At 44.7% G+C, this 13,579-nt stretch overlaps 1 protein-coding gene across 1 annotated transcript; it reads right to left on the bottom strand.

Moving 5' to 3' along the window:
• Nucleotides 1-418: 418 nt before the first annotated feature.
• On the bottom strand, nucleotides 419-12,292 carry KCNJ2 (potassium inwardly rectifying channel subfamily J member 2). Its single transcript, XM_069952293.1, has 2 exons — nucleotides 12,174-12,292; nucleotides 419-2,734 (listed from the first exon to the last, which is right to left on the bottom strand). The coding sequence occupies exon 2, from the start codon at nucleotides 2,509-2,511 to the stop codon at nucleotides 1,234-1,236; it is 1,278 nt and encodes a 425-aa protein (XP_069808394.1). The 5' UTR covers nucleotides 2,512-2,734; nucleotides 12,174-12,292; the 3' UTR covers nucleotides 419-1,233.
• Nucleotides 12,293-13,579: the final 1,287 nt, after the last annotated feature.

The following is a 13,579-nucleotide window of genomic DNA, read 5'->3' as shown; positions in this document are numbered from 1 at the left end:
AAGCAAAAAAAAAACCAACAACATATATATATATATATATATATATATGTATATATATATATATATACTGTATTCATGACTAGACTCCCCCTGAGGGGCTAAGGGGGTGATAAAAAGAAAAATGCTGATTCAACTTCCACAAAATTGGAATGCCCCAGCACACTTGACCTTGCATTTAACTTGTAAAGAACAGACATGTTCTTTTTATACTGTGGCGCCCCCATGGGAAGCATTTAGGCCTTCTTAAAGAGTACCCCCCATACACAAGGCTATTATGTAGCAGCAAGAGTTTACACCAAGACTTTCCATTCCTACTGAAAAGTAGACTTCCCGGCAAGCAATGGTTTTGAACACAATTGTTGCACTCTCTTTGGTATACATTTAGATATTTTTAACTCATAACCCCCCCCCCCCCATATAAAAATATACCCTACTCTACTCATCTATAAGAGGACTGCAATGCAGCATCATTCCCTAAAGTGAATAAATTGAATAGTTCTAATACAAAAAGAATTTCATTTGGCTTCATTTCCTTTTGGCCAACACCTTCACGGCCATTCTTGCTTCTAACCCAACCATACGGCTGAAACACTGAAACAATACAAAACACCGCAGTAGAATTAGGGTGTGTGTAAATAGCAGCAGCTTAAACTTTAAGGCAGATATTTGCCTATTGTTATGCCATTAAAAATGGACTTGTTCCCAATATTATAATGGAAAAAAAAAACAAAAAACGAGAGAGGTTGAAAACCCAACGAGCTTGTCTGCAAGTTCAAGTTTTGTCAAAATTTTTTCAAAAAACATACATAACTTATTTTACATTATGTGCCTTCTGGTTAGACTCTAGTGCCTTGTCTCTATATCCCAGCTGCCTGTCCTTTTATGTTTTATGTATCACCAGGAACAACTGGTGGAGCATGAGGCCTTCGAGAGATGGTCCTACAAGAGGTTTATAGGATTTCCTCCTGCATCCCTGCATCGCCCATTATCGCAAGTAACAGTGCATTGTGGGGGCGAGCCCAGTGACATGGAACACCAGTATATAAGTTCCAGTTTAGATCACCGCGACCTACACCTTATTCGATATATGCAACAGTTTGCTTGACGGTATTGAGCGCCGTCTCCGTTTCACCTCTGTCCAACAGTACCGACGTCTGAAAACTGCAGTAGGCCCCTGCTAAGCAATGCACATCGACCAGCTAAGTTGACCAGCTGAAGATAGCAATTTTTTAGTCATATTTCAGATTCCCTCCTTAGCGGCCTAGGGTCGAGGGAAACTTGGTTGTGGTGGTCCATGTCTGGATGCATGTCCGTGCTCATGCTATCTGGTAGACCATTTTCACTGCCTTCCTCCTCTTTGCTCGTGAGCGATACCTCATTCTCATAGCAAAAAGTATTGGGGTTGGACAGTATATATTTCTTTTCCGCCAAGTCCCGGGCACTACACACTGGGGTGTTGGGCACTTCGTATGTTTTGTGAAATCGGGAATAGTCTACTTTATAGTAATGTTTTTCTTCAAAAAGTACAGGTTCGTATCGGTGGCCCCAGTAGATTTCATTAGCAAGGTAGGAGCTCCGGCACTGAGTGGTCATGGCCGTTGCTTCCACCATGCCTTCCAATATTACTACTATTTCAAAGTCTGAATTGTCCAAGTCTTGTTTACTAAGGTCATACAAAGGACTTTCTTCATCGATTTCATGAACAATCGTGATAGGGGAAACTAAGAATATCCGGTCAATGCCACTGTCAAAGCCAACGTTTATGTCTATTTGATCTAAGGGGATGTACTCCCCTTCGGACGTGATACGGGATTTAAGGAGCTGGGCTCGTACATGAGCTTCAACAAGGTGACTCTTTCGGAGGTTGCCCACTCTCCACATCAAGCACAGTTTCCCGTCCCTCATGGCTATTACAGCAGTGTCACTGAACACTAAAGTCTCATTCCTCTTTTTGGGTTTAGCCATTTTCGCCATGACGGCGCCAATGATGAAGGCGTCAATGATGCAGCCAACAATGGACTGGAAGACCACCATGAACACTGCCACGGGGCACTCATCTGTTACGCATCGGAATCCGTAGCCAATGGTGGTTTGGGTTTCAATAGAGAAGAGGAAGGCTGCTGTGAAACTCTTGACCTCTGTGACACAAGATCTGTGATTCTCCGAGGAGCCCAAGTCATTGTGAAGAAGAGCTATGAGCCAGAAGACACAGCCAAAGAAAAGCCAAGACAGTATGAAAGCCAGGCAGAAGATGACCAGCATCCATCGCCAACGAATGTCCACGCAGGTGGTAAAGATATCGGACAAGTAGCGCTGCCCCTTCTCACTCACATTGATGAAATGAACGTTGCAGTGGCCGTCTTTCTTAACGAAGCGGCTTCGGCACTGTTGCCGGGTATGAATTTTGCTCTTGCCATTTCCATACCCGTTGGCAACTGCCATGGTAGCCAGCTTCATCCCGTCCTCCTCTGAAGACACAACGCTGTAGCGGTTGGTTCGCACGCTGCCCATCACTTCAGTTGAGGACTGCGGTGCTTCTGCTTTAGAAAACAGTCTTAGTTTCTGCAAAACTCTTTGGAGAAACAGTTTTGAAGGCTCACAGGGAACACACACGGGGGAAAAAAATGGTATCGGAGAGATTCCTGTCTTGGGAGGACCTTGGTGTTACCAAGGAAGGTCTTCTGGCATGAGGAGGGATGTCAGCAGGCTCTCATTGTCACACTGATGTCATGTCCTGCAAGAAAAAGAAAAGATTTGTCAATGAACAAGGAAGTGGTAGTGGTATTCATTCTTCTCCAGGTTCCTCCATGTCACATGCAAACAATTCTATTAAAGGAGAAGTCCCGCCATTTTTAAAATCTGGCAGCCACTGGGGCAGGGGGGAATCTGATCAGGAGGAACTTACCTCTTCCCGTGCCCGGCCTCAGGACCCCTGCCAGGCTCCAGGATCTCTGACGATGATATGTCAGGACCTGGCTGATGGACTGGCCGCTAAGCAAGTCAATGACTGGGGCGGGATGCCACTCCAGTCACTGATTGGCTGAGCGGCCAGTTTATCAGCTGGGACAGGCACTCCTGATTAAATTCCCCCCTGACCCTGCCCGATTTTAAAAACGGCCGGACTTCTCCTTGAGGGTATGTCCACACTACAGAATCCTGGGGGATCACCTGCCGCGGATTCAGCAGCTGGCCCCCGCTTTATGGCAAACCATAGATTGAAGCTTTTGGGACCAGCGGAGATGCGCACGGCTGCCAGTGTCCACAAGCGGGGGCGAGCTGCGGAATCTGCGGCGGGTGATCCGCCGGGATTCTGTATTGTGGACATACCCTTAAAGGGTATTTTCACTGGACAACCCCTTTAAGATCTCCCCTCCTGAGTATACTCAGCAGCCACAATAAGGCCACAATGCAAACTAGAATAACTTCATTACATTAGGTACCGAGTTTAGATGTAGCAGAGCCAAATTTGTCATTGGTGATCGACTACTACCTCTTAACTAGGTGCACAAGTACAGTACATGACAAATTCAACTCTGCTACACTGAATTACTGGATAAATAGTCTACCATGTACACATCAGGAAATGTCATATGTGCATCTAGTAGTTGTTTAGGAGTAGTTGACAGGAAGCAGTGTGATGTCCAGACATGGATGATGGCTGCCACTGTCCGCTCCTCACCTGGATTACACTCTAGATTAAACCACACATATTCCGTAGCCCAGCAACCTTCCCTTGTGACACAGTGACGGTACACCATGTCCTAAGGGAGTCATTACCCAGAAGATGACCCGAAGAACGGCCGTGTCCCTCACATGACATCTTTCATTCATCTCCAGCATTCTCACGCATGTACTTCAAAGGAAATAAGGAACCTGTCCGCCCTGTGAGGAGTTCCTATAGGCTTGAACTCTGACTTCATAATTGCCTGAATGCCACACATAGTGCCATGTTGGTTGCCTAAGGTGTTTACCCCAAGTGGTGTATATGCTTAGTGGACAGAGTCCCAATCACACGTGACAGAGTTGAGTTTGGTATTTTACAGATTAAAGGGGTACTCCGACAATTTTTTTTCCCCAAATCAACTGGTTTCACAAAGTTATATAGATTTAGAATTTACCTCTATTTAAAAATCTCCGGTCTTCCCATACTTATCAGCTGCTGTATGTCCTGCATGAAGTGGTGTATTCTTTCCAGTCTGACATAGTGCTCTCTACTGCCACCTCTGTCCATGTCAGGAACTGTCCAGAGCAGCAGCAAATCCCCATAGAAAACCTCTCCTGCTTTGGACAGTTCCTGACATGGACAGAGGTGGCAGCAGAGAGCACTGTGTCAGACTGGAGAGAATACACTGCTCCAATCACTTACTGCAATAGCAATTCTGACTCTGCTACATGGTTATTCTGGTGCTAGCAATACAGTCCTTTTATTTAACCTCCTATACTTGTCTTTGTATCATTTGCTGTCCGTGAATGGGGACTTCAGATCCAAAGCCTCACACAGTCCTAACACTTCTTACAGCTGAAGGTTTGTTACAGTGGGACACACGTGAAGCTCCTCCAGTGACAGCAAGCAGAGATCTTGAAAATGGTCACAACTAATAAAGTATATCAGAAGGTTCCTTAACTTTGCAGAAGCTTAAAGGGGGTTAACACTGGTAAGAAATAGTAGAATCCTTTAAGGAGAAGTATTTGCTGAGGATACAAAGAGGAGACAGGAGCTGTAACCCTATACAGACCCAGGGGTCAGCGCAATGTCCTGCACTAGGGAGGAGGTGATCTAGTCAACCCCCAGGGCAGATCTGAGGGATCACTACAGGATCAGTTTCACCCAGTTGGCAGATGACCTTATACAAGTTGTCAGTTGTCATCCTCGCACCTGACTTGGTGCCCATAGACCCTATAATATTGGCCATGTTATCCATGGTGGAGCCCTGCTAGGTGACCCTGCAATGTAGTGTTAGAGTGCCAGGCTGCAGGTACAGTACCCAGGGGCTGCCAACCTCCTGGATGCCCATGTAAACTATAAAGGATAGAGTATACCGAAATATGGCAGACAGGAGCCAGAGCTCCTAAACACCCATGGGCCCGATTAGAAATAACAAATCCTTCCGGAGATGCTAAGCAAACATTCACTTATGTAGCAGAGCTGAGTTTGTCATTTGGCTGTAACTATATGTACCATGGTGTGCTGCTGATAGATAGATAGATAGATAGATAGATAGATAGATAGATAGATAGATAGGAGATAGATAGAAGATAGATAGATAGATAGATAGATAGATAGATAGATAGATAGATAGATAGATAGACCAATGTCATGTAACAGTTCAGGGCAGCAGCAGGTGTCATTGATCTTTGCCTTATTGTGGCCACATTATATGAAATGACATACTCAGCTCTGCTGCATCTGTGCACTGCAATCATTTTGCAACTATATAGACTGGAAATGTAGGAAACAGCGATTATTTCTCTATGTCCCCTGCCAGGCCTATAGGTATAATATATATGTATGAACTCCGTATGATAGAAATATATATAGCAGAGCTGAGTTTGTCACTTAGACATTTTCAATGTTACTACAGACAAGTCAGTCTTCTGGGACATTTCTATATTTTGGAGGCTGTCCTATTCAGGAGGCCAAATGTCATCCAGAACCAACAGCCAGGTCACTTCTGCTCAGGAGGAACGCTGGGCTCGCCATAGCAGCCATAGCGACTGCTACAGGGCCGACCACATCAGGGGGCCCCCTGGCCTGCCTACCCCTGTAATACACTGGCTTCTGCATTCTGCAAATGTCCCTTTAACTGCAAGTGCTGCATGTTGCAGGTGTTATGATCTGTTCCTGGCTTTGTATGCAATATCTGTGATAAAAAATAAAAAAAAACCTGAACGTCTGGACACGGCCTAAATAGATATCAACGGGCTCAGCATGGGCTCAGCATTTACATTGTATCTCCCCTAAGGGTAACAGGTTATCATTTTAGTAGGTGACCCCTTCCAGAGATATCATAAAGCCTTAATATTAGGAGTAAAGCTCAGCTCTGCTACATCCCTATGCATCTATATGGAAAAGTCACCAGAGTCCAATTCCCTCAGCGTCACTAAACATCTGGTATAGAATGAGAATGGCGGAGCAGCACATGTAGTAGTGCCGGTCACATCCGATTTCCAGCTCCACACTTTGTTCCCTTTGTGATTCTTATCGGCACAAAGCAAATAAACAAGGCTGGAGTCCCAGAGCTACACAGAAGCCGACACTACAACCACCAGAAGAGTCCCTAACAAACACTACAACCGCCAGAAGAATCCCTAACAAACACTACAACCGCCAGAAGAGTCCCTAACAAACACCAGAAGAGTCCCTAACAAACACCAGAAGAGTCCCTAACAAACACTACAACCGCCAGAAGAGTCCCTAACAAACACCAGAAGAGTCCCTTACAAACACTACAACCACCAGAAGAGTCTATAATAAACACTACAACAACCAGAACAGTCCCTAATAAACACTACAACCACCACAACAGTCCCTAACACACACTACAACAACAGTCCCTAACAAACACTACAACCACCAGAACAGTCCCTAACAAACACTACAACCACAGTAACAGTCCCTAACACACACTACAACCACAACAACAGTCCCTAACGCACACTACAACCACCAGAACAGTCCCTAACAAACACTACAACCACAGTAACAGTCCCTAACACACACTACAACCACAACAACAGTCCCTAACGCACACTACAACCAACAGAAGAGTCCCTAATAAACACTACAATAACCAGAATAGTCCCTAACAAACACTACAGGGGAGGATAGATACATGTAGCAGATCTGAATTTGTCACCTCACAGCTGCATAGTTGAGGACATTTCCATATTGAGAGGGCTATCCAGGATTAAAAAAAACCTAGCTGCTTTCTCCCAGGAACAGCGCCACTCCTGCTCTCAGCTTGTGTGTGGAATTACAACTGGACCCCATTCACTTCAGTGGAACTGAGCTGCAATACTGTATACAGACTATGGACAGGGGTGGCGCTGTTTCTGGAAGGAAGCAGCGATTCCCCTAGGATGTGCGCCAGATGACAAACTCAACTGTACTAAATCACTTCAAAATGGCCTAGAGGTAGAAGAAGCAGCCGTTAGAAAACTTTGTGGGTTAATGTGGTAAGTAGGTTTACCTGCAGTCCTATGTAAATGTGTCATTGTAATTCTTGTGCTCAAGTTATGTTTTGGGGATGCAGTCCTATGTAAAATGTGTCACTGTAATCCCTTGGTGCAAGTGATGTATCAGGCCTACATGCAGTCCTATGTAAATGCATCATTGTAAATGTTCTATTGAAGTTAGGTATCAGGTTTACATGCAGTCCTATGTAAAATCAGTCATTATAATCCCAGTGCTTAGGTTATGTTCTGGGGATGAAGTCCTATGTAAAAAGTGTCACTAAATTTTTTTTTTATTCAAGTTATGTATCAGTTTTATTGTTCTGAGTTTTATTGTCCATGTGTTACACCAAATGTCAAACTCAGGTCTTCATTATATAGTGATGTATATGTATATATATATATATATATATATATATATATATATATATATATATATATGTGTGTGTGTTTGGGGTGGGGTGATTCACACGGGATGGATTATATAAAAGAAGAACTTCTACTTCTCCTCCCTACTGGTTCCACTTCTGTCTTTGTCTCCCTGGGGCTGCATCCAACTTCTTCAGCCACTAATATACTGAAATGCCGAATCATCGGTCTCCAGCACGCACCAGTTGCGCTCATCTCTGCATTTAACCCCAATTTCCCCCCCTGCAGTCCTATGCAAATGCACAAATATCACATTCTGTGCCGAATGACAACCTCAACTCTGCTACATCTGAAAAAAAGGAGGTCACTGAAGTACAGAGAATCCTCGCCGTCTCTTTTCTGTGGTCACAACAGGCCGCTGCCAGGGAAGTGGGATTTCCAGCCTTCCCTCCCTATAAAGCTTCGCCCTCTCACTCACCCAGCCGGGCGGAAAATAATTTCAGATGCCCCCCCCCACACACACACACACACACACCCGCCACACCCCCAGCCCCCCCTCTCTGGGGTCAATTATTGAAGTGGAGAATGAATGAAAATTGCAGTATAAAGAAGTAACCGCTGACTTCCTAAAATAATAAGCGTGTGCTCGGATTCCACGATTCGCCAGCCCCCCCTCCTATTAATAACATTGCACGCTCTATATATAGCTGGGGCTCGCCCCGTCAACTGTTCCATAGGTGAAGAATTGATCAGGACCAGATCTACACCCCACCTGACCAATCACAGGCCGGTTACACTATGCCGGGCCCTTCCAGTGGATCAAAAATTAGATGAACCAAAATACAGATGTAGCAGAGCTGAGTTTGTCATTGGACCATTCCTTTTGAATTGAAGAGAATAGTTTTGAGAGACGCTACAGTGAGTTAATACATGTGGCGTGCGATGTTCCTGACAAACTCTGCTCTGCTAGAAGTGTGTGGGGATGAACTACAACTCAAAGGCTGGCCTGGAATGATGAGAGTTGTAGTTGTGCAGCAGCAGGGGAAGTACTTTATAATATTAGGGGTATGAGATGTAGCAGAGCTGAACTCCAGCACTCACTTTGATGTGGTAGGTTGACCGCAGCGAGTACATTGTGATACCATGATGTGTCGGGCTGTGTGACACACACAGCTGTGCTGCATCTGCTCCATCTGACAAGATCAGCTCAGCTTCATCTGATCACTGTAAGACATGACAACATTGTGTTCTGTTGTGGAACTATAACTCCCAGCATGCCCCATCCACCTGCATACAGGTGGAGAACCACAGGTTGAACCCTTCGGCCTACATAAATAATATAAGGCAGGGGTAGGGAACCTTGGCTCTCCAGCTGTTGTAAAACTACAACTCCCATCATGCCTGGACAGCCAAAGCTAAAGCTTTGGCTGTCCAGGCATGATGGGAGTTGTAGTTTTGCAACAGCTAGAAAGCCAAGGTTCCCTACCCCTGCAATAAGGTGTACGGCCTCATACATGGTCTGGCACGTAACCTTTAACTTATACAATGATGTAGCAGAGCCGAATAAGTAATTGAACACTTAGGAGGAGAGTTATCAAACATTGCACCCACTCAGCTCTGCTACATCCATGCTGAAGCTCCCCAGGCTCTCTGCACAGTCCCAGAATCTGCTTCTTGTCTGCAATAAACCCGGGGAGAAGTAATTGCTGTAATTTTGCCCCTGAGGCTCCTGTTCTATTGTTTAGAAAGGGCTCGAAATTAACTTAACACAACCGGCTGCGCTTCACTTTGTTTAAACAAGAAAGTCTGGTCGGTCTTCATGTTTGGAAGTGTAGCATGCATAGTGCGCAGATTAATAGCAGGGCGAGCGTGGCAAGAGTGCCAGCAGACCATCCAAAGACACTAACACACAGTCCCGTCACATAACCATGAATGCCACCAATTTGCGACTACTTTTTAGTATTCTGATCATGTAGCAGAGCCGAGTTTGTCACATACTATTAAACCTTACGGTCAAATGTTATGAGTGACTTTAGGTAGAAGCAAATTCAGCTCTGCTATATTCTATGGAAAACATGTCACATGAAGGGTTAACTATACTGCAAGCCAAAAACTGTATAGGTGTAGCAGAGCTGAATGGGTTGTACAGGATTTAAAAGCTGTAGTAGTTACCTTATAAAAACAGCGCCACACCTGCCCACAGGTTGTGTTTGGTATTGCTGCATTGAAAACATTGAAACATATAGGGCTGAGATGCAATACCAAACGCAGCCTGTGGACAGGTGTGGCGCTGTTTTGGAAGAAAGACGTTGTTTTTTGTTTGTTTGTTTGTTTTCAATCCTTATCCTTACCCTCTCATCGTGACTCATTGAGGATTTTATTATGTGTGTTGCCAAATGACAAACTCCTCTCGGCTGTTTTAGAATCATTCAGTTGTGCTGTACTGGTTACCCTGCAGTTAGAGGCGGACACTGACTACTGTCCAGGGGGCAGCGTTGAGTATCTCTGCTCAGATCTGGTCTGAGAGCCCTGAGAGATGGAGACAATTCCCCAAATGACGCCACTCATCTCCACGTTGCTAGGGTAGGGCTGCGCTGCTACTGTACGCTGCCTCCTCCAGCCAACCTTCTGTAAACAGTGCAACCAGATCCTAATAAAATGTACCACTCCGCTCATCCATGTGAGAGTACTAATATCTATATCTATCTATATATACAGATGTAGCAGAGCTGTGTTTGTCATTTGGCACAACCCTTTGTGATGTCATAATGTGCTTTCCAGCAGGTAAACCGCCCAAGTTATCTTATATCACAGTGCACAAAATAAACATCTCCTGACATGACCAATTCAGCTCTGCTACATCAGCACATTGTCACTGGCTAAATGGATGTGCCTACACTCTGACTGCTTACATGACACATTTGAAGTGACAGATGTGAACATCTCCTCCGCTCACTCCTGCACCTGTGCTGGTGGAATAGTGAGCGGCTCAGCGCTGCGCGGCGATGCCAAGGTAAACAATGCTATGTAGGCGCTTCGACCTAACACGGCATATGTGACTGGTGAGGCCGGAGTAGTGCAACAGGTTGTAGAGGCTACGAATCATTCCATGTACCACTCAGGAATAGTACATGTGTAGCAGCCAGGAGTTTGTCATGCAGTTCAGAAGGTTTTCCTGCAGTCCTATGTAAACCACAAGCTCTGTGATCATCTGTATATAGCAACAATATTCTAAGATGTAGCAGAGCTGCGACGGTTCATATAGAACAGTGACTCAACTTTAACTATTACCGTCCCTTTAAGCAAATGTTTCGCATTCTGCGCAGACATCTGTTCGGCAATCGGCATGTGAGGATGAGATGACATAGCCGGGGATGCATCATACCACCACGGGAATGACATCAGCCTGATGTAGCAGAGCCGAACTCACCATCTATAGAACCTGCAGACCTAAGTCAAAACTTTTAAAGTGGTGCCAATGACAAACTTAGTTCTGCTATATCTGTCAGCTCCTGCAGTAACCGTACCCACGGGTTTCATCATCCCACGCGTTTCGGGCTCCTTAGCGCAGCTTAGCGCTTTACTGCTTCAGCTGTCGCAATCGAGACGCAACATAATGCAACTTATCTATAGAGCGTTGATTTTTTTATTTTTTATTTTTTTTTTGGGGGGGGGGCGATTTTTGGAAAAGGGAGCAACGATGACCACCGCATAAAGTATTTGCAGGCGAAGAAGAGAGACGGAGCGCAGATGTCAGGACACTCGTGCGCTCCCATTCACATTCATTTTGCTTTTAAGAAATTCCAACTACTGTGTCCTGCCTGCGAATCCCAGCAGCTGCTGCGAGCACGAACAGATGCCGCGCCGCACAGAGCCCAACTGTTGCAGGGGGGACCGGGTATTTATAGCCTGACACGTCCCGGAGAAGAATTGTCTACAAGTCCTGCCCATCAGGTAGAGAAATCACAAAGATCTCCAAACAGATGTAGCAGAGCTGAGTTGGTCACTTTGCCCCAATTCCTGTTCTGTACCACTGTAACTTCTTCCATACTACTACCAGTATCTTAACTTAAAAAAACGACTTCTCATTGGCATGCAATATAATATTATTTAGATGTAGCAGAGCTGAGTTAGTAACAATTTCCGTTCTGTATCATTGTAACATCTTCTATACCACTACCGGTATCTTAACTTAAAAAAACGACTTCCCATTGGTATACGACATACTTTTATTTAGACGTAGCAGAGCTGAAATTGTCATCTGTCACAATTCATCATAAACTTGCTACACTCTTGGACTTCTAGGAGATATATATATATATATATATATATATATATATATATATATATATGTCATTAAGTGGTTCAATAAACATAGCAGAGCTGAACGTCATCGGTCACAATTGTTTACGTCATCGCGACAAATCCAATTTTATTAAGAGCCAGATGTAGCAGAGCAGAGTTTGTTATGATGGTTGTTGCGATCAACTCTGTACAGCACTACGGAATATGTCAGCGCTATATAGGTGACTATAATAAATCAGTGACAAACCCAGCTCTGCTACATCCATGTATCATCTAGATGTCATGTTTCCTAGCGGTACAGGCGGCAGGGATAGAAGGCGACTTACCTTATTGTTTAGGGCGACACATTGTAACCAGGGGGATAAATAAGATCCAGCGGCATTTACAATATCCAAAAGATTTGCCAAGCCCCACTAATCCCAGGGATAGTTCACCACCCGATCATTCACATCCTCTGCCTATCTCTATACAAGCCATGTGCTCTTAAATAGCTAGCCGGCATGCTACACCCATAGGTGCCCCTGGCAGCCAATCAGGGACCAGGGGATGGCCTGAGTGACAGCTGAGGGTCGGGCTGGGGGAGAGCTTTCAGCAGCTCATTGAGGGGAAGTTTAGTGCAAAGAACAGATGGAAGAGAGAGATGAGGCGGCATCGGGGAGGGGGTTATAAAATTATACACGCCGCACGCTTATACTGAGATGGAGCAGAGCTGAGTTTGTCATGTGTCGCAACACGCTGACGGTTTGCTGGGTGTACACACAGGGGCGACGCCGCGACACGCCACTTGTGCTCTGACATCATGACTCTACGTGTTTGCTTTTATTTACAAGTCCCAGAGACAGCAAAACATGGTTTTACATAGGACTGCAAAGTGAGATTCATCATTTTACGCAATCCTGTTAATATCATCATGCACAGACAATGATCTTACATAGGACTGCAAAGTCAGATTCATCATTGAACGCAATCCTGTTAATATCGCTATGCGCAGACTACGATCTTACATAGGACTGCAGAGTCAGATTCATCCTTTCGCACAATGCGGATGATATTGCCATGCACATACTATGATCTTACATAGGACTGCAGAGTCAGATTCATCCTTTCATGCAATCCTGGTGATATCACAATTCACTGACTATGATCTTACATAGGACTGCAAAGTGAGATTCATCATTTTACGCAATCCTGTTAATATCACCATGCACAGACTATGATCTTACATAGGACTGCAAAGTGACATTCATCTTTTCACACAATCCCGGTGATATCACCAAGCGCAGACTATGATGTTACACAGGACTGCAGTCAATTTTGCGCATTTATCAAGACATAACTAATGCAAATTGTGCTTTTACATAGGACTGCAAAAATAGATTTATCTTTTCATGCAAAAAACTATGATGTTACATAGGACTGCAGAGCAGAGTTTGCCCGTTGTTCAAGACATAACAACATGCTACCTGTGTCTTGGCTCACCTGTACAGGCATTGTAATGTGCTGTCTGCTTTTACATAGGACTGCAGAATTGTGTGCGTAAACCAGTGATATACTATGTTAGCCATGACTTTACATAGGACTGCAGAGTCATGTTTAATTACTAGTTTTGCTTGTGCACACTTGTACAGGCACCAGAATGAACTGGATGTGCTTTTACATGGGACTGCAAAGTCAAGTTTTTCCTGGTGACAGCACAATTTGCTAGCTGTGTTACATAGGACTGCAGTTGTGT

The sequence above is a fragment of the Dendropsophus ebraccatus genome, chromosome 14 (genome assembly GCF_027789765.1).
Source record: "Dendropsophus ebraccatus isolate aDenEbr1 chromosome 14, aDenEbr1.pat, whole genome shotgun sequence".
NCBI classification, from domain to species: domain Eukaryota; kingdom Metazoa; phylum Chordata; class Amphibia; order Anura; family Hylidae; genus Dendropsophus; species Dendropsophus ebraccatus.
Note: the sequence above shows the minus strand (reverse complement) of the source record. Positions and strands in the feature narration are given on the sequence as shown.

What these genes read in the sequence shown, in the direction of transcription:
- KCNJ2 (XM_069952293.1), bottom strand. Translation starts at nt 2,511, where the DNA reads ATGGGCAGCGTGCGAACCAACCGCTACAGCGTTGTGTCTTCAGAGGAG.